Source organism: Dunckerocampus dactyliophorus, chromosome 21 (assembly GCF_027744805.1).
Source record: "Dunckerocampus dactyliophorus isolate RoL2022-P2 chromosome 21, RoL_Ddac_1.1, whole genome shotgun sequence".
NCBI classification, from domain to species: Eukaryota; Metazoa; Chordata; class Actinopteri; order Syngnathiformes; family Syngnathidae; genus Dunckerocampus; species Dunckerocampus dactyliophorus.
In genome coordinates, this window is record NC_072839.1 from 16,040,665 (window position 1) to 16,058,731 (window position 18,067).

General features: G+C 39.5%; 1 protein-coding gene across 3 annotated transcripts in view; it reads left to right on the plus strand.

Annotated features, from left to right (window-relative positions):
- Positions 1–16,479, plus strand: part of vipr1b (vasoactive intestinal peptide receptor 1b) — a 30,687-nt gene extending 14,208 nt beyond the window's left edge. Inside the window, exons 7-18 of one of the 3 annotated variants that reach the window (XM_054766163.1) lie at positions 350–460; positions 1,707–1,766; positions 2,360–2,460; positions 4,345–4,442; positions 6,382–6,514; positions 8,276–8,429; positions 8,522–8,582; positions 8,686–8,758; positions 10,031–10,122; positions 10,733–10,862; positions 12,366–12,407; positions 14,272–16,479. In XM_054766163.1, coding sequence (XP_054622138.1) covers positions 350–460; positions 1,707–1,766; positions 2,360–2,460; positions 4,345–4,442; positions 6,382–6,514; positions 8,276–8,429; positions 8,522–8,582; positions 8,686–8,758; positions 10,031–10,122; positions 10,733–10,862; positions 12,366–12,407; positions 14,272–14,463 — 1,247 coding nt within the window. In that variant the 3' untranslated portion in view covers positions 14,464–16,479. Of the gene's footprint in view, positions 1–349; positions 461–1,706; positions 1,767–2,356; positions 2,461–4,344; positions 4,443–6,381; positions 6,515–8,275; positions 8,430–8,521; positions 8,583–8,685; positions 8,759–10,030; positions 10,123–10,732; positions 10,863–12,365; positions 12,408–14,271 lie in introns of all 3 variants that reach the window. The other 2 variants (XM_054766164.1, XM_054766165.1) reach the window with 2 other exon arrangements.
- The last annotated feature ends 1,588 nt before the right edge of the window (positions 16,480–18,067 follow it).

Consider the following 18,067-nt stretch of genomic DNA (forward strand, 5'->3'; position numbering starts at 1 on the left):
GCTTTTTTTAGCTGCACGAGACTGTCGGAATATTAGAAACAGCCGTGTGTACAGTCGGACTGCAGTATGAATCAAACCCTCATACGGCATTCATTGAAATGTTCACAACTTCCACGTACGCGCTGTTTTTTCTTTTTTTTGCTAAGTTACTAATTTGTAAATATGATTTAACTGTCATCAAGTTTAGCAGAATGTATGTTTTTTCCTCATGGCTTGTAACAATAACCTTGTCATTCTCACAAGGTTTGTGTCATGTGATGCGAGTGTAGACACGTCTGATCATGTATGTCGCTTCCAGCGCGCATGCGAGTGAGTGACGTTATGCTGACCTTATGTTGTGGTCCGGCAGGTTGCCAAGGCATGTGGGACATTGTGGCCTGCTGGCCCTCTGCCCACGTGGGGGAAGTGGTGACGATATCGTGTCCCACCTACTTCAGCTACTTCAGCGACCAGCACAAGGGTAAACACTTCCCACTTTCTCAGGCCGGGTAGCAGACCGCTGGGCTGTTCACATTAACGTAGCGCCCATCCATCTCCAGTGCCATCTTAATCACGTCACCGATAATAAAGTATCTTTAATTGTAACAAATAATAAAGTGTCTTTAACTGTGCCCCTGCCGCCTCTCCCTGTCCTGTCTCTGCTGTGTGGGGCAGCACAGCCCTCTGCCCCACATTTCCAAAGAAAAAACACTTAAGATCTGCCGTTAAGTTTTTATATTGAAGTAAGAAAATACCCAAGCTACTATTTCCTATTTCCTATGAGGATGGGATGGGATGGGATGTACAGTATAGGATGTATGAAAACAGCACATCAGACATAAAGGAGGACTTCTGTAGTTTTTGCAAAAGTATATACAGTAAGTAGTCTGAATCGTACTCTTGTTTTGTTTGTTTGTTTTTTAGCAATGAAGATGTGTTTAAAACAAGGCAAACAAGCACACAATTGACTGAAGGTTTCGAGTGTTTGACTTTGTAATTCTTTTGCGCCGGCACTTTAAACAACCAGACCATGCAAAGAAAACCCCCTTCCTGATCGAGATAAAAGCTGATCCAGGTCGCTGTGAGAAGCATGCAGCATTTTTACAGGAAGCAAAGAAGAGATGAGACGTGTAAACTCAGTGGAAGATTACAGCCTGGGTTCATGAAAACATGATCCAGCGCTACGCTTCATCCTTTTAATCTTGAACAAGCAGACTGGAAGGGAGTTCAGCTGACAAAGATAAATGAAAACTAAATTAGAAACAGTTAAAAGTGTATACAGTGTATTATCCAGGACCCATGTGCACTGACGATGCTGCAGTTTGCACCCCAGGCCACTAGTTGGCAAACTGACACATCTGGACTGATGGCTTGATTGGGACATGAATCATCAATATGTGAGGAAAGATCTGATTCCATAGCTCAGCTTCTTGGTGATCAATCAATCACTAAACTCCATGTTTTCTCCTTTTCTTCATTTTTATCTATTTGCTCTCTCCGAATAATCACCCCCTGCCATCTCACCTGTCACCTTTTTTTCTGTCCCTTTCATGGTTGCTCAGATAAAACGAGGTGCACAGTTGTCACTGAGCTTGCCAGGAGATTAAGTGTTTGATAAGGCAAAAAAAATCAATAGCTTCCTGAGCTCAGAGACGTAGCATCATGTGTGAAAATTTTGTGTGTCCATCACGAAAAACGCCAATGTGCTGTCATTTCTCCTTCCGTAGGACGTGCAATCAATCACGGCTTCCTCGCTTGGCAAATGGTTTATCTCTGGAGATTGCAGGGTATTTTTCACCCAATCTATCCTTAGATACAGTCATAGAGAACGATTGAGACAAATAATCCCACTTTCATGTCTGTCCTCAGCAGCGGACCAGTCACACAAAAATGCGCACTTCTTTTCTTCTCTGACACTTGTGGAGCCTCCAAGAATTCTAACAATAAATTCAGATACTTTCAAATGGAACACCCGTGGCTTATTGGCGTGTACAAATGCATGTGGAGATTAATTGAGGCACGGTGTCCACTAAATTGGGAAACTCTTTGAGGATATACAACTGATAGTTTCTTTGACTGCTTTAACTGTTTTAACTGCAGAGGGATTTAGTTTAAGTAAGGCATTTACTTGAGAGGAGGCTTTTGTTTGTACAGATACTTGTGTATGCATGGAGCTACCAAGTGGCATCTACTTGTGGGGCAAAGCGTCCAATAGAGTGGAGCCACGATTTGAGGATGCATGATTGATAGTTTATTTACTCAGCTGCAGCTGCAGAGGCATTTAGCTGATGTCAGGCATTTACTTTGCTTGTGTATGGGTGGAGTTATGGTAAATGTAATCACTGCAATGTGACGTCTGTATGTTCTTGTCCGGAAGCAGGTAACCTCTCCAAGATGTGCACGGCAGACGGCTGGGCCGAGATGCACCCGGTGGACATCGCCTTAAACTGCGGCTACAACGTCAACAGCACCAGCGACGACGTGAGTAAAAGCGTCGTCTGTCTTCATTCTCGTTGGCGTCCCAGCAGGAGGCTGCCTCCTTGTCTTGCCAGCTTGCACAAAACACCAAACGAGAGGTGTACTTTTAGTCTCTCTTGCTCAGCAGGTGGCCGGTGTTACACACCTTGTTAGGAAAGCGCTTTTAGCTGCCTGTTGTGTTCGCGATGCGTCGCCATCCTCACGAGGAGCTCAAACATGCATAAATTGTTTCAACCTGCATAAACAACATTCAAGTTGGAAAAGAGGCTGCCACGTTTATTTGGAATTTCATGTTTGGGCCGCATGCCACACCAGATCCAGCTCATGTATTACTATTTCCAATTAAAAGGGATATTTAAACAAAAGACAGAAGTAGTAAATCATGACACATTATTTTATCTTTAACACAGCATAGTGATTTGACCATGAAATCAATGTAAATAAATAGTTACACAACAACGTCTCGTAAAGCTATTGAACAACAGAGGGCGTGCATGACACTTCATCATCCAATGTAATATAAAGCTGCAGCGAAGAAAAACCAGCCAGAGGGTCCTGGCTGGTCCGTCACTATCATAGTCTTGCCATGGCAAAAATATTGACACTAAATGTCTCAATCGTTATGACGTGTTCCAGGCAAATCATTTCGAGGCTGTTTTCTTAGAGATGTGCGAGTTGTTCAAAACTCATGTCACGTTTTTTTATAAAATTGGGACTCACTGGTACTCACCGGCGTTAACTCGTCCACTTACTCACCCCTGCTACTGATAGCTAGATCAGCCACTCAGCCCAGCAGTTTCACTGACTCATGAGTGTTCGACAAAGACTCGAGTTTCACTGACTTATGGGAACTCAACAAAGACTCACCTGTGCTTGAGGAAGATTCAAGTTTCACTGACTGACGAGTACGTGAAGAAGACTTGAGTTTCACTGACTTATGGTTACTCGACGAATACTCAAGTTTCACTGACTCACGGGTGCTCGACAAAGACTCACCTGTGCTCGACGAAGATTCGAGTTTCACTGACTGGCGGTACTTGAAAAAGACTTGAGTTTCACCGACTTATGGGTACTCGACAATACTCAAGTTTCACTGACTCACAGGTACTCAATGAAGAGACAAGTATCACTCACTTAAGGGTGCCCGACAAAGACTCAAGTTTCACTGACTCATGTGTAGACAACTACGACTCAAGTGTCGCCCATCTGTACTGGAGGTGCTCGAGGACTTTCACTGTTTCACAGGTGCTCGGGAAAGACTCAACTTTCACGAACTCACAGGTGCTTTCTGAGCTTCTACAGCTCCGCTGTTTGTTGTGCATGTGCGAGATTCTGTGCATGTGCTCCGTGACCCTAGTGAATCGAGTACCCAGCAAGTGACTCATAAGAACTCGAGGCGGTAAAAGGAATGGAGTTTCCCATCAGGGTTGTTTCAAGTCAAATGAGTCGAAGTTATTGCTTCAACGGCTTTAAATACAAGGTATGTACATTCACTGTATTATTAAGTCTAATTTCCAGGTGAGGAATAAAATGTACTTAGGATGTTGGTGTTCCTGAGTGTATTTTTGCAGCACACGGTATTCCGGTCCATCTTGTCCATATTGAGTAAAATGTTGGGAGGGAATTGAGTGCACTGCAGGGGTGTAAAAGCTTCCTCTCAGTATGCAACATCCCTGCTGAGGCTCTTTAAAAAGCATTCACCATCCCATCCCTCAGCACGCTTGATACGAGCGGCCTCTTAATCACATTTTCCTCTGAAAGCGTGATGAAACACAAAAAGCTATGAGAATATTATATAGAAAACACCTGCATGAAATGTTGCTACTTCATTTTTTCTCGTCGGCGAGGCCGTCCTAATGCTTTTTTTCCTTGCGTGCGCATCTGCAGGGCAAGTTTTTTTGGCAAGTGAAGATTGGCTACACCATCGGCCACAGCGTCTCCCTCATCTCCCTCACCACCGCCATCACCATCCTCTGCATCTTCAGGTACGACTCTACAACGCCAGCACGGTATATCATAGCTAACACATAACATGCTATGGTAGCATGCGTCACATATATGCTATTCCTGACAGCTAATCGCATTCATGTGAGTGCTTGCCTCTCAGCATTCCCTGCTGGCTTCGTCGTCTTTAAGGAGGCCGTGAACTTTAGCATTTTACAATGATGATGGATGCTGGAGCGACACGTCCACTTCCGCTACCGATATCATCTGCGAGAGCGCAGGAATGAGCAGCTTATCTAAAAGAGAGACCAGAAAGCGATTAAAAAAAAAGCTGTCAGTCAAGCTTTCGGTGTCTTTTGATGCCGCCAATCTGGAGCTGTAACGCTGATGTGACGCAATAAACAGGCCAATCCTGTGACATCATGTTTGTATCAGCAACAGTACATTTAATGATCAATCATTAATTATTCATCTCGACAGCAAAAGCACGTACGATCGCCACTGTTCGTGGGGGTCATTCTCCAAGACTCCCCCCGAAAGGCGCAAATAGACACACCCATAATAAGCTCTAAAAATAAAAAATTTTCATACTGTAAACCCTGTTACCCTGTTTGACACTTTAAGAAACAATTACAGGCAATCAGTTTGCATTGTTTTCCCCCTGCAGATAGCGCCATCAAAACATTTTCCCAGTAAGTGACCATAAAAAAACAAGTAATTATTTGCAATTTAAGGTGGAGAAATGAAATCCGGGAATAGGCGGGGTCGCAAATGCATGTGATCAATGTAACTTGTCCAAAACAAATAAAGCGTACCCTACCACACACCAAATTATTTTCATATTTCATGTCGCCCCAAGTCAGCTGGGATAGGCTCCAGCATGCCCCCGCGACCCTAAAGAGGAGAAGCGGTATAGAAAATGGATGGATGGATAACAATTTTCCTGGTTTTTCTATTGAGCCCATTTTTCTGATTCATGACAGCAATATGATTTGAAGAGATTAAATGTCAGCAGACGTTACACGTTTTATACTTGTAGATGTTTCATTCAATAGCTCATCTAATAACAGATAACGACATTATATCTAACATGGGAGGCAGATCACATTCTTCTAAAACACTTATTATTTTGCTCCTCGGTTCCTCCCACAGATTATACAGTATATAAGTATGGATGTATTTATTTATCATCACATATTTAGCCCAGATTGATTTACTGTATTTACTTATTTATTTAAGCCATCATTTAAATTCTATTGATAATTTTTCTAGGTGCAGAATATCAAATAAGGTGTGAGCTTCAGGTCACTTTGGATGAATGTGATAGGACGTTATAAGTCGTCCTCCGCTGAACACACATCTTCTCTTTAGCACGCTTCATCTTGCGTGGGGTGGCGCCTTAGGGAGGCTGAGAAAATTGCTTTTCTGAGTTATATTTCATTGTGGTTCCGACCCACCCGACCGCCCGGCTGTCCATCCTATAACTTGGCCCTGCCACGGAAGAATAGATCATCCCTGCGCAAAATGTGAACACCTGGGAGGTTCATTTCCTCACAAAGTCAGCGTGAAGCGGAGCCAAGTAGAATGATCGGACCAGAGGGGGGACAGCTTGGGAGGATTTCAGGAATTTTTTGGTCAGTGGGTGGGAGATAAGGCGCACCTGCTCCCTGAAGATAGCTCAGGCTCTTTGCAGGAAGTCAAGGTATCCATGTCATACCTCATCCTTTTTTGCGGTCCTACAAGATGGTGGGCCTTTTTACCCCCAGCAAGGAGTTCAAGCCGGTGCAAACGCCTGAAGTCCGTCAATGGAATGCTGTGCTTGAATGCTCATGCATTTTAAAGCCTTCCAAGAACAATCGGTCGTTCAAAGGTGCCTATTAGAAGTTCATTCAGCCTGCGGTCACTCTGAGCTAATAACGTCAAGGACACGGGACAGCGAGGACAAATTCAGATGCTTCTGTGTGTCTCTTTGTCCCCTAGGAAGCTACACTGCACGAGGAACTACATCCACATGCATCTGTTTGTCTCCTTCATCCTGAAGGCCATCGCCGTCTTCATCAAGGACGTCGTCCTCTACGAGGTCGGCGAGGTGGACAACTGCTCGTCGGGTTCGGTGAGTGTACCCTCTGTTTTAGTTATGGGCAGGACCCCGGGACGCAGAAAAGGACTCTTTAATTAAGCTCACACAGAGCAAAGTACAAAAGAGTACAAAAATACAAAATGAGAAAGGTAGTATAGCTGGGGCGAACAAACTCACCATGGGAGGTGGGAACAAGAACACACATGGAGAATTAAACCAGGGCACGGAAACAGCTAGATGAGATGCAATGGACTGCATTGACAAACCAATGATTAGTAACAGCACAAAACAGGAAGGAAACGTGAAAACCACTGACCACGCCGTGTGACACTATTTTTCTGGTGCACCACCCGCGGATTTTCTGGCATGAATTAATGAATGAAAAGACATCAGAGAAGCATGACTTATGTTACGTGTTATGTTGTTGCACCCCCACCCTCTGGAAGAACAGCAGCAGCAGCAGCAGCATTCAGCATCTCTTCACTGATAGCAGCCTTTTTAGAAGCATCAGCTTCAGTCTTTGGGCTCATTTGCATGCATCAGACCAGCAGAAGGCTCCATCTGACCATCCGGGTCCATTTGCGTCCCCTCGACATGCCAAGTGGGAATCCTCATGATCCTCAGTGCCAGATGCTTTTACACATTACGTGCACACACACACACACACACACACACACACACATATGCATATGCATCCTTAATTGGAAACTAATTGCCCACATGTTTACTGTCCGGCAGATTTTTTAAATTATTCACTTTGTGGTGTTTGCAAACAGTATTGTCAATCAGGATAGCAGAAGTTAAATACAAGTTCGATGTTCCATGTGGGTTGGCTGCACAAAACCTCTCTGACCGAGTCGTTAGAAGCTGAACGTTATTATCCTTGCACACGGCACAAAAATACATTTTATGCATTTTGCACATTGCAAGTATGGTTGTCCTGCATTTCTTTACACCTTAAAAATAATTCACTTAGATCACTACAACCACTTCCCCCTTTTTATTTACTACTACTGTTATGACTATTATTAATATTATTGATAATATTTTTAAAAATACATAAATCAATTTGTATTTCCATCCATCCATCCATCCATTTTCTATGCCGCTTCTCCTGTTAATATAAAATATGTGTTAAAGACTGAAGTTTTTTATTATTCAAATATAGATATTTTTAATCTAGCTCAGTACAACAATTCCCAACCCCATATAATACTATTACAACTATTATTGGTTTTATGATATCTAAATATTATATTTAAATTATAGATATATAATATTTTGTATACATATTTATGTATTTTATATACATATTTATATTTAAATGATATGTAAATATTAGTGATAAAAATATATGAATGCATTTAAGACTGAAGATATTTTCATTAGCAAAATAAAAGATCATTTACTTACACCACTACAACAGTTATTCACTTTGTATATAATACTGCTATGCCTATTATTAATATTAATTATGATATAGAATACATAAATGTATTTAGGGCGGAAAATATTTGTATTTTTCAAATTAAAAATAATTTACTTTACACTATTACTAATTACTTAATTGATGTTTATTATTTAAATATTTATTATTAAAATGAAAAAATGATGATTGAATTGTTTTCTCCAGCAGAAGTAGTCACTGTGTGCATTCTAGAATGCAAAGCCAAATGTTTGCAGACACGTTCTCATCTTATTGTATGAGAACGTGTCTCCAGACTTTAGACTGTCAGTGTACAGCTAGTCGTAGAAAGAATGGTGCGATAAATGTAATATAAGTGTTGTGTGTAGGTGGGCTGTAAGGCAGTGATGGTGTTCTTCCAGTACGGCATCATGGCCAGCTTCTTCTGGCTGCTGGTGGAAGGCCTCTACCTTCACGCCCTGCTGGCCGTCTCCTTCTTCTCAGAGAAGAAGTACTTCTGGGCGTACATTCTCATCGGCTGGGGTGAGGACCTTCGTCATGGCCTCCGACCGTGTTCCCACTCTCACGTGCACAATAAATCGCTTCTTGTCTCTGTCTCACATGTTGTCTTTCAGGGGGTCCGGCCATTTTCATCACAGCTTGGAGCGTTGCCAAAGCCTACTATAATGATATTGGGTGAGACAAACACTGCTGCCACTCTGTGACCTGTGTGTGTGTGTGTGTGTGTGTGTGTGTGTGTGTGTGTAGTTGCTTTCATTGTTGTTTCCTGTGCGAGCAGCTGCTGGGACATCATTGAGACCACCGACGTCTTCTGGTGGATCATCAAAACTCCTATCCTGGCATCCATCCTGGTAGGTGCACAAGCCAGAAAGACAAAAATGCGTCCACATTTCAGCTTGTAAATCATTGTCATGGCACTGTGCTTTTTAATGAAGAGATGAGCATCTCTACTGTTGCCACGGCGACCCTGCATCACCCACTTTGGCATTCCACAGTGGCGTTTTCATGTCAAAGTTGTTAAAGCTGCAGTACCCACTATTTCCTCCAATAGAAGCCCCGCTTAAATAAAACACCTCCAGTCCTATAGACGCAGCTGCCCTGCATTATTGGGGGCGTGTAGCTCCACTCCTAAGCATGCATTTGTACAAATACAAGTCCCCTGCCCCCGGAATAAACACCTTACTTCAATAAGCAGGCTCGATATACAGTACGCATACTTTTTATTTGAACGTATATTCCAGCAATATTAAAACATGAATCATTGGTTCTAGCGGACACTGCGTGAATCTACTTGTTGCTGGGCAGAATTCATAGGGCTCAGTCTGACCTGCTCCATAGGCCAAACAAACGAACAAACAACAAAACAAAAAAAACAAACATGCCAGTCACAGATAGCCGACAGAAACAGGAACATTGGTTTATTTCTTTGCTTATAGATCCCCATTTTGCAAGTTACTGCTCTGTATTATATATAAAATACATTATTGGTATGATTATTATGATTGTATATTACTGTAATAGTATTTGTTTTAGCGCAGCGACTTGAAAGTAAGTTTCACTCCAAAACTGTAGGGGGAGCATCTGCTTTTGTTCCTATACTGGTTTGTATTTTATCGACACGGAGCCATATGAGCCATATTTCTTCTTGCTGAAAGGGTTAGCGTGACCCCAAAGTTTTTTTTCCACTGTGAAGAGTTGTCAGTAATCGCAGCCATTTAAAAAAAAAAAAGTCTTCTTTTGTGCACCGACATGTTGTCAGTCTGCTTCGTGCCCGACATTGTGGAAATGACACGTTCCTCTTCCTCAGTATGAAGATTATGCAGTGTTTTTTTTCACAGTTTTACCACCTTGAGGAGGCTGTGGACTAGTGTGGCATAAAGGCTGGGTGTTTATTTGTTTGTGCAAATATTGGCGGTTATTAAAGACAAATGTGATTTGAGCGCAGCCCTGACTGACACTCTGGAGGCGACTAGAGCTCTGCAGTCAATAAATGCATTTGCCCTTTCCAAAGCCGACACTTTTCCTTACTTCTTACCTTGCCGCTTATTTGAGAGCAAGCATCTTGCTGCTTTGATGGGCTGGATCTCCCAACAGTCTAAAATGCGTGCTTCTGTCCTCTGCAGATGAACTTCATCCTCTTCATCTGCATCATCCGAATACTCCGCCAGAAGATCAACTGCCCGGACATCGGGAGAAATGAGTCCAACCAGTACTCGTAAGAGGAATTCGGGCATAAGAAAAGTATTGGGACACATTTGTCAGGTGGTCAGTGTGCAGATGTCCCAATACTTACTGTATGTCCAGCTAGTGTACCCACACAAGAGGTGTCCAAAGTGTGTTTTTTTAGGCCCTTGGCATATTCCATCCATGCCACTTATCCTCATTAGCTGACTTCGGGTGAGAGGCGGGGTGCACCTGGACTGGTTGCCAGCCAATCGCAGGGCACATAGAGACAAACGATCACTCACTGTCACATTCATACCTATGGACAATTAGAGCCTTCAGTCACCCTAACATGCATGTTTTTGGAAAGTGGGAGGGAACCGGAGCACCCGGAGAAAACTCATGCACACACGGAGAGAACATGCAAACTCCACACAAAGACGCCCAACGGAGATTCGATTCCCGATCTCCCGACTGTGTGGCCAACATGCCAACCACATAAGGCAAAGCTCGGATGGACTGTTTTCAGCATTTAGCGTTCTGATAAGATGGCCATTATCGATAAGTCAATTTCACACCTGCTCAGAATGCAAACGAAATCTCTCAGTCGGAATCGTATGTCCTCATTAGCATCTTTTATTGCTTTGGGTTTCTGCTTCCAGGAGGCTGGCCAAGTCCACGCTGCTCCTGATTCCTCTCTTTGGGATCAACTTCATCGTGTTTGCGTTCATCCCCGAGCAAGTCAAGACGGAGCTGAGGCTCATCTTCGATTTGATTCTGGGCTCCTTTCAGGTACGAGTGTTTACTGCGCCTGACATTTTGCACCTGGTTTAGCATTTAAAGTGCTTCTTTTTCTTTCATCTTCAAATTGGAACGCTTGATGATACGGTCAAGTTGTGCACATAATGAGCATCCTGGTTTCGGTTTCTCTTTATTGTGTGACCATCATACTGCTGACAATCTGTTACAATCTGTTAAAAAAATAGTTTTTTTCTTTACAGAAATGACTTTATTTAACATGCATTGATAAATATTTTACATGAGGAATATCATATAATAAATATTGCTTCTTTTTTAAAAAGGCTTTTATTTTTTTTCCTATTTATGGTTTAAAAAAATTAAAATAATTACAGATGTTGTAGTTTTAACTTTCTTTTCTTAAGAAAATTTTGATAATATTGACAATAATATCGATTCTTTTTCATTGTACATTTCGTGTAAAAAAAAAAAAAAAAAAAAGGTAAGAGGTTTTCTTTAATAGTAATAACCAGTATTATAGCTTCTATTAAAATGGTTTTTAAATGTTTTATATTACAAATATTGTATTTTCAGTATGCAGTAAATATTGTTTCTTTTTAAAAAGGCATTCATTTACGTCATATTTATGGTAAAAATAAAATCAAATCATTAAAAATGTATTTGTTTTCCTTTGTGAAGCAAGTTTTTATATTGACAATGATATTCATGCTTATTCGTTTTACATTTGGTGTAAAAAAAGTATTTCAAATGTTTTCTTGAATAACCAATTTTGCTTCTCTTTAAAATGGCTTTTAGATGTTTTAAATTACAAAGATCATATTTATAATATGCAATAAATATTGTTTCTTTTTAAAAAGGCATTTACGTATAAATGTCATTTTTGTTGTAAAAAAAATATATACATATAGAAGACAATAATATTGATTGTTATTAATGTTACAGTTTGGTAAAATAGTATTAAATAGTAAAAACTAGTTAAATAAAATATTTTCAACAGTATATTAACCGATATTGCTTCTATTATGTTTATATTATAAATATCATATTTAGAATGTACAATAAATATAGTTTCTTTTTAACTTGTTTTTTTCATTTAATATTTACAGGGACAAAACAATAAAAAAAATGTATTTTTCTGTGTAGAAAATATCAGTAACACATTCCATTCCATTTGACGATCCTTTTTTCCTTTTCCCTTTTACATTTGGTGTAAAAAAGCATCGCATGAGAATATTTTGCAAGAAGCAATACTTCTTTTATTTCAAATTGTCCTTATATATTTTGTATTTGGTTATGGTACAGTTATGGTACGGTGCATGTATGATGTAATGCTGTAACCCTGTAGATTTCTATGATATGCTGTGATGCTGTCGGCGGCATTCTCGTCCTCGCTTCAAGGCACTCGCAATTTCTACATGCCAGAGAGGTTTTTTGTGAGCGCATGGAGTTGTTGTGGCGTGGTGAATCCATGAAAGACATAAAAAAGTAGTGAAGACAAGATAAGGAGGTTGCGTGTTTGTGTTTCCTCCCCTGCAGGGCTTCGTGGTGGCCGTGCTCTACTGCTTCCTCAACGGAGAGGTGGGTGCGTCTGGTGAACACCCAGACTCTGACACACTTTTATGCTCCCGCGTGCAACATTTCCATGAAGATGAGGCCCGTGTGTATGGGGGGGGGGGGGGGGGTGTTGAATTGAGATGGATGCTCTGGTGCCTTTTTGGCCGCCGCATATTCAGCGCGGTTTTTGGGAGAAGGTTGATTGTGTTGCCTGACGCTCCTCACACATCCAACACGCAGGACCAACTTGAAATTACACTCGGGTGTCCGTCATGTTTGCTGTCTGACTTTCTTTGTTGGCATATTTCATGTTCTAAGTGTTGCAGAGATGAAGGTCGTATTGTATTAGCATTATTGGCATTATTATTATAATTATCATTATTATTAATGTTATTATTATTATTATTATTATTATGTTATTAATATATTATTATTATTAAGCAGCACCGTTTTTTCCCAAAAGAAGATATTTTCCCCCATGGTGTCACAAGATTAAGCTACTTAAAAAATGCAAAGAAAAAAAGGAATATTTATTTCTAAAAAAAAAAAAAAATTATATATATATATATATATATATATATATATATATAATTTTTTATTATTTAATTTATAATATAAATAAATATACATTTTGATTTTTAAAATATTTTATTGAATTACATTTTTAAAGTAGCTTAAAGTTAATTATAAAAATAATGTATAATAATTATTACTATTATTTAATAATATATCATAATTTTACATATGTATACTGTATATATATATATGTTAACAAAAATTAACTTTAATAATTAATATAATACTACACACAAAATAAAAACATGTTATGTATGTATTTAGTGTGTGTAGCATTTAATAATCTATCTTTTTTTATTATTAAAAAGTAATTTACAATTTGGGTAAATGAGTCACCATGAGGACTTTTATCATTTTATATTTAACTTTTTTGTAATGACTAACTCACGTGAAAAGTCATATCAAATATATATATAGCAGTATGATATATGATATGATATGATATCATATGATATCATATGATATGATATGATATGATATGATATGAGACTAATGACATATCAGTCTATCGCATCTCTTTCTTTCCCCCAACGCCAGTGCAACCTTTTTCCTTGCAATTAGTGCTGGCATCACACAATTTGACACTCGAGGCTTCTTATTTTTTCACAGAATAAAATCATGTTCCAGCTTAGCTGCAAAAAAAGAACGTAAAATCTGAAAAAGACAAAAGTATCTTGTCAACTTGCTGAAGCGGCAGAAGCTGATGTTGCTTCCACTTTCATCCATCAGGAAGTCAAACTAACGTTTGGCTGACTTGCAGTCTTTTTCTTGTGAGGCTGCCGTCTGTCACTGGACGCCCAATTTCTCCTGGCTTTCATGTAAAATGCATCACGGCCCCGCCGAGACATGAAAGGCAGACAAAGGGAAACACATCCCTGTTCAAATATCACACCATGAATCATTTCCACCCATGCAATCCAATTAAATATCACGCAAAATCATCCAAATAAGGTGGTTGCAGTCTTTCAATAATTCCAAAACAGAGTGAAAGAATAACGTGCAGAATTCTGCTGTCAACTCGCCAAATATTTGCAGCAGTGAATACAATTTTAACCCAATCATCCTTGCAGGAGCGCTCCAAATCTGTGAGCTAGCAGGGGCATCACTTGTACGTAGCCCCCCTTCAGGTCACCCCACTGCTTTTCAAAAGGATTTAGGTCTAGGCTCTGGCTGGATGTTGCAAAACTTTTGAAATCGACGTCTTTTTGGATCTTTTCACGCTTCCCCTCCTCGCAGTCAGACGTGGTTATGATCCTTTAGCGTGATGCATTTGCGCCCAGCGTCACCCGAGTGTTGCGCTCCCCACGTGCAGGTGCAGGGCGAGATGAAGAGGAAGTGGCGGCGGTGGCACCTGCAGCGCTACATGGGCGCCGACAGCAAATACCAGCAGCCGTCCATCGGCAGCAGCAACAACTTCAGCACGCAGATCAGCATGCTGACGCGCTGCAGCCCCAAAACCAGACGCGCCTCCTCCTCCGGACACGACGACCTGTCCTGCATTTAAACCCCCTGTCGTCTCACGTGCCGCACGACTAAAACCATGTGGAGAAGAGCGGAGATGTTTTTTGCACTTCCAACATGTCAACTTTCTCATGATCATCTTTTATTTCAGCTTTTATTCTGGAACTTTCTGCTCCCAACTTCAATCACTTTGTGTTCAAGCTGCAGCAAGCAGTCCTTCCCTCAGTCGATTCCTTCCAAGCCAGGGTGTCCAAAGTGCAGCCTGGGGGCCTTTTACGCCACGCAGCTTGCTGTTTTTGTGGCCCGCGGCATATTTTAACAATGAATGACAAATGATGCCCACTTCCAAACACGATGAAGGACTCAGGAACTAAACTCAACTAAAGTAGTGAGGAGCTAGCTTAAGTGGGTCCGGCTTTGGATTTTTGCGTGTTTAGCAAGCATTAAACAATAAATTAAAGTGTCTGTCGCAATTTTGAACTTTTTCTGTGTGTGGAAAAAGTTTGGACGTTCTCACTCTAAACGTTACTGGGGGCGCAACTTTCAGATTTGACATTTATTGCACCGAGCCTGGTGGTTCTGCTAACAAGTTGGAGAGAAAGAACAGCCTGCATTTCAGTTATTGGGGACAAAGTGTGTACTTTTTTCTAAAGTGCTTTTCCACTTTTGCTGTTGTGGTCAGTTTTACAAATACTGTATTTCAACCGTATTTTGTCCTTTTTTTCATAGCACAGTGACTTTATTCCCATAATATGTTGTCTTTATTCTTGTAAAATCACCACTATTTCCCAAACTCATTTTCCAAAAATGGCAGCTTTATTCCTTGTTTTGTTACTACAAGTAATATTACGATAATTATTGTGGAAATTATTCTGACATTTTTTCCCCTCATAATATACTGTATATTACAAAGTTCGGCTTGTAAAATGTTTAGTTGTAAGTTTTTATGTTAATATTATGGCTTCATTGTAATATTTCTAATTTCGCCTTGTAAAATTACTGCTCTTTTTTTTCAAGTTTTCTTGTGTTTTTTGTTAGTTTTCCTGTTTAATTGTGACTTTTTAAAAAGTCACGGTCTGCTAATGGCCCACGAGCCGCACTTTGGACACCCCTGTTGTAGGCATTTGTTTTCTAAGCGTTCCCTGACTTGAAGTTCACAACCTCGCCCGCCGACAATCAGCCTCCTCCACATCTTACAACGTGACAAATTGACACTAACTACCTCAGGAAAGCGTACTAATTGGACATCCTACAAAAACGTCACCCCGTTGCCAGGCAGAAAAAAATGGCGCCTACGCCAGCCGGGTTTTCTCATGACCAACTTGAGGGAGATCCCATTTGATTTACATTTCCTTTTGCAAGAAAGGACCTACGCACGGCTGCCACGCTGTTTCCGTGGCAACACAGCAGCTAAAGGACAAGGAGAGTCGGCAGGAACAAAATCATATCCTGAAGAAATGTAGTCCAAAAACATTGTGGCTCATTTGTGTTGTATTTGAAAGTGCCAAAACTCTTCAAGTGCGCTGTAAATATGTCATGTGACGAGGATTGAATGTAAATATTGACGGTAAGATGGAATAATGTCTTGTAGCGGTTGGTTGTTAGTTTTAAACTGGATGTTGTGTATTGTTGACTGCCTATCAAGTATTTGACATTTTTGTGCAATGTGTGTAACACTGCTGTACTCGGTGTGTATTCCTCAGTGGCACAACTCAAATGTGGGGTTTTTTCATATTAAAATGTCAGGAAAATCAGCCTTGTGTTTTTTGCTTCACACAGACTGCAGTGTTTCCCATACATTCATTTATTGGTGGCGACTCACCGCCAATGCATTTGTACCGCCACAGGTAGATTGTAGTCCTGTGGGAAACACTGACCTGTATCAAAAATAATTTGTTGGGGATTAAAAGACAATCTCGCTGTGATTTTCTTTTTTCCTCAGGTCATTTTTTTTTTTCAATGAAATTGCCCTCAAAATATTTCATTCATGAAAGTCGCCAAAATATTTATTTTGGGTTCATAATTAAAATATTTATTTCATGTATTTATTTGATTTAGAAAATGCATTTGTTATTACTTTTCCTAATTGTACTTTTTAATTGTATTTATAAAATATTTTAAAATGTGATCTATTTTTGATTAATTGCTTTTTGGATTCATAATTAAAATATGTATTTATTTGATTTATAAATTGCATTACTTATTTATATATGATTTTTTAAATTAATTGTAGTTATATTTTGTTTATAAAATATTTGTAATTGCAGTTATTTTAAATGATTTAAAAAATATTTTATGTATTTATTTGATTTATAAAATGTAGTAATTATTTATATATTAATTTTTGTCAAGTTATTTCTTTTATTTTTAAAGTATTTAATTATATTTATTTTGAATGAAATAATTTTTGGGTTTGCTAGGTATTTGAGTCATAAAATGTATTAATTATTTATAAATTAATTGGATTATTATAGTTACTTGCTTTATTTATGAAAAATTTTTTACCTTTTATTTATTTTTAATGAGTACTTGTTGAGTTTATTAAAATATTTTTGAATTATAAAATGTATTCGTTTTTAGATATGAAATTTATTAATTAACTTTATTTATTATTATATTTTTATTAATAATTTTAATTATTTTATTCACTACATATTTTTAATTGTATTTATTTTTAATGTATTACTTTTTGGCTTATGATTAAAATATGTATTTTATGTATTTATTTGGTAAATATCAAATGTATTAATTATGAATGTGTTATTTATCAAATATTTCTCTTATTGTATGTATTTTTAATGAATGACTACATGAAGTGTAAGTAAGCTGCGAGCCTTAAAAATGTAGCACAGTGCAATGTTAGCGTTTTTCTTCCCATTTCTTGTTGACTTGAACGCAACCCTCAGCAATGATGAATGTGAACACACACACACACACACACACACACACACACACACACACCCCGGGTGTATTTACTAGGGGGAGATTGTGGCATTTGTCATTGCAATCATCAGTGATTCATGTTATGGTACGCCGTAAACAAGCACATTTGCACAATGACAGGATGCTGGATCTCACGATGCTGTGAATGCATCATTTTTTCAGTCTTGTAAAAAGTGTGAGTGATGTCGTGTTTCAACTCGCGTATTGTTTTTGGAGCAGGCCGAGGCTTGTCGCATGGATGGCCAAAGTCTGCATTGTGTTGCGCCGCGTGAACGAGCATTTCACTCATGTTTTTTGGGGTTTTTTGTCGACCCTGCTTTCATCCGTGTAGCGCCACTGAGTTTTTAAGACAGTATTTCAAGTCTTTCTGAAGGTGTAGTTGTCCTACGTCGCCACTAGGTAGAGCCTCAACATCCGTACACTGCGCCTGTTGTCACCAGCTGTCATTTTCGTTTTCATAAAGTTGTGATATTCCAAGACAAGCCTCATAATGCTACGAAAATAAAGCCGGAATATGACAAGGCAAAAAACATGCTAAGTTGTACTAAGATGTAAAGATTTTAGGAGAATAAAGTCATCATGTTACGAGAATAACGTGGCAATATTATATACAGCCGTAACCCTCTTTTGTACGATTTTGCATGACTATTATTAATTGGTGGTGGGAGAGCATCCAGGCAATGCCTGGCAGAGTACGTTGTGGT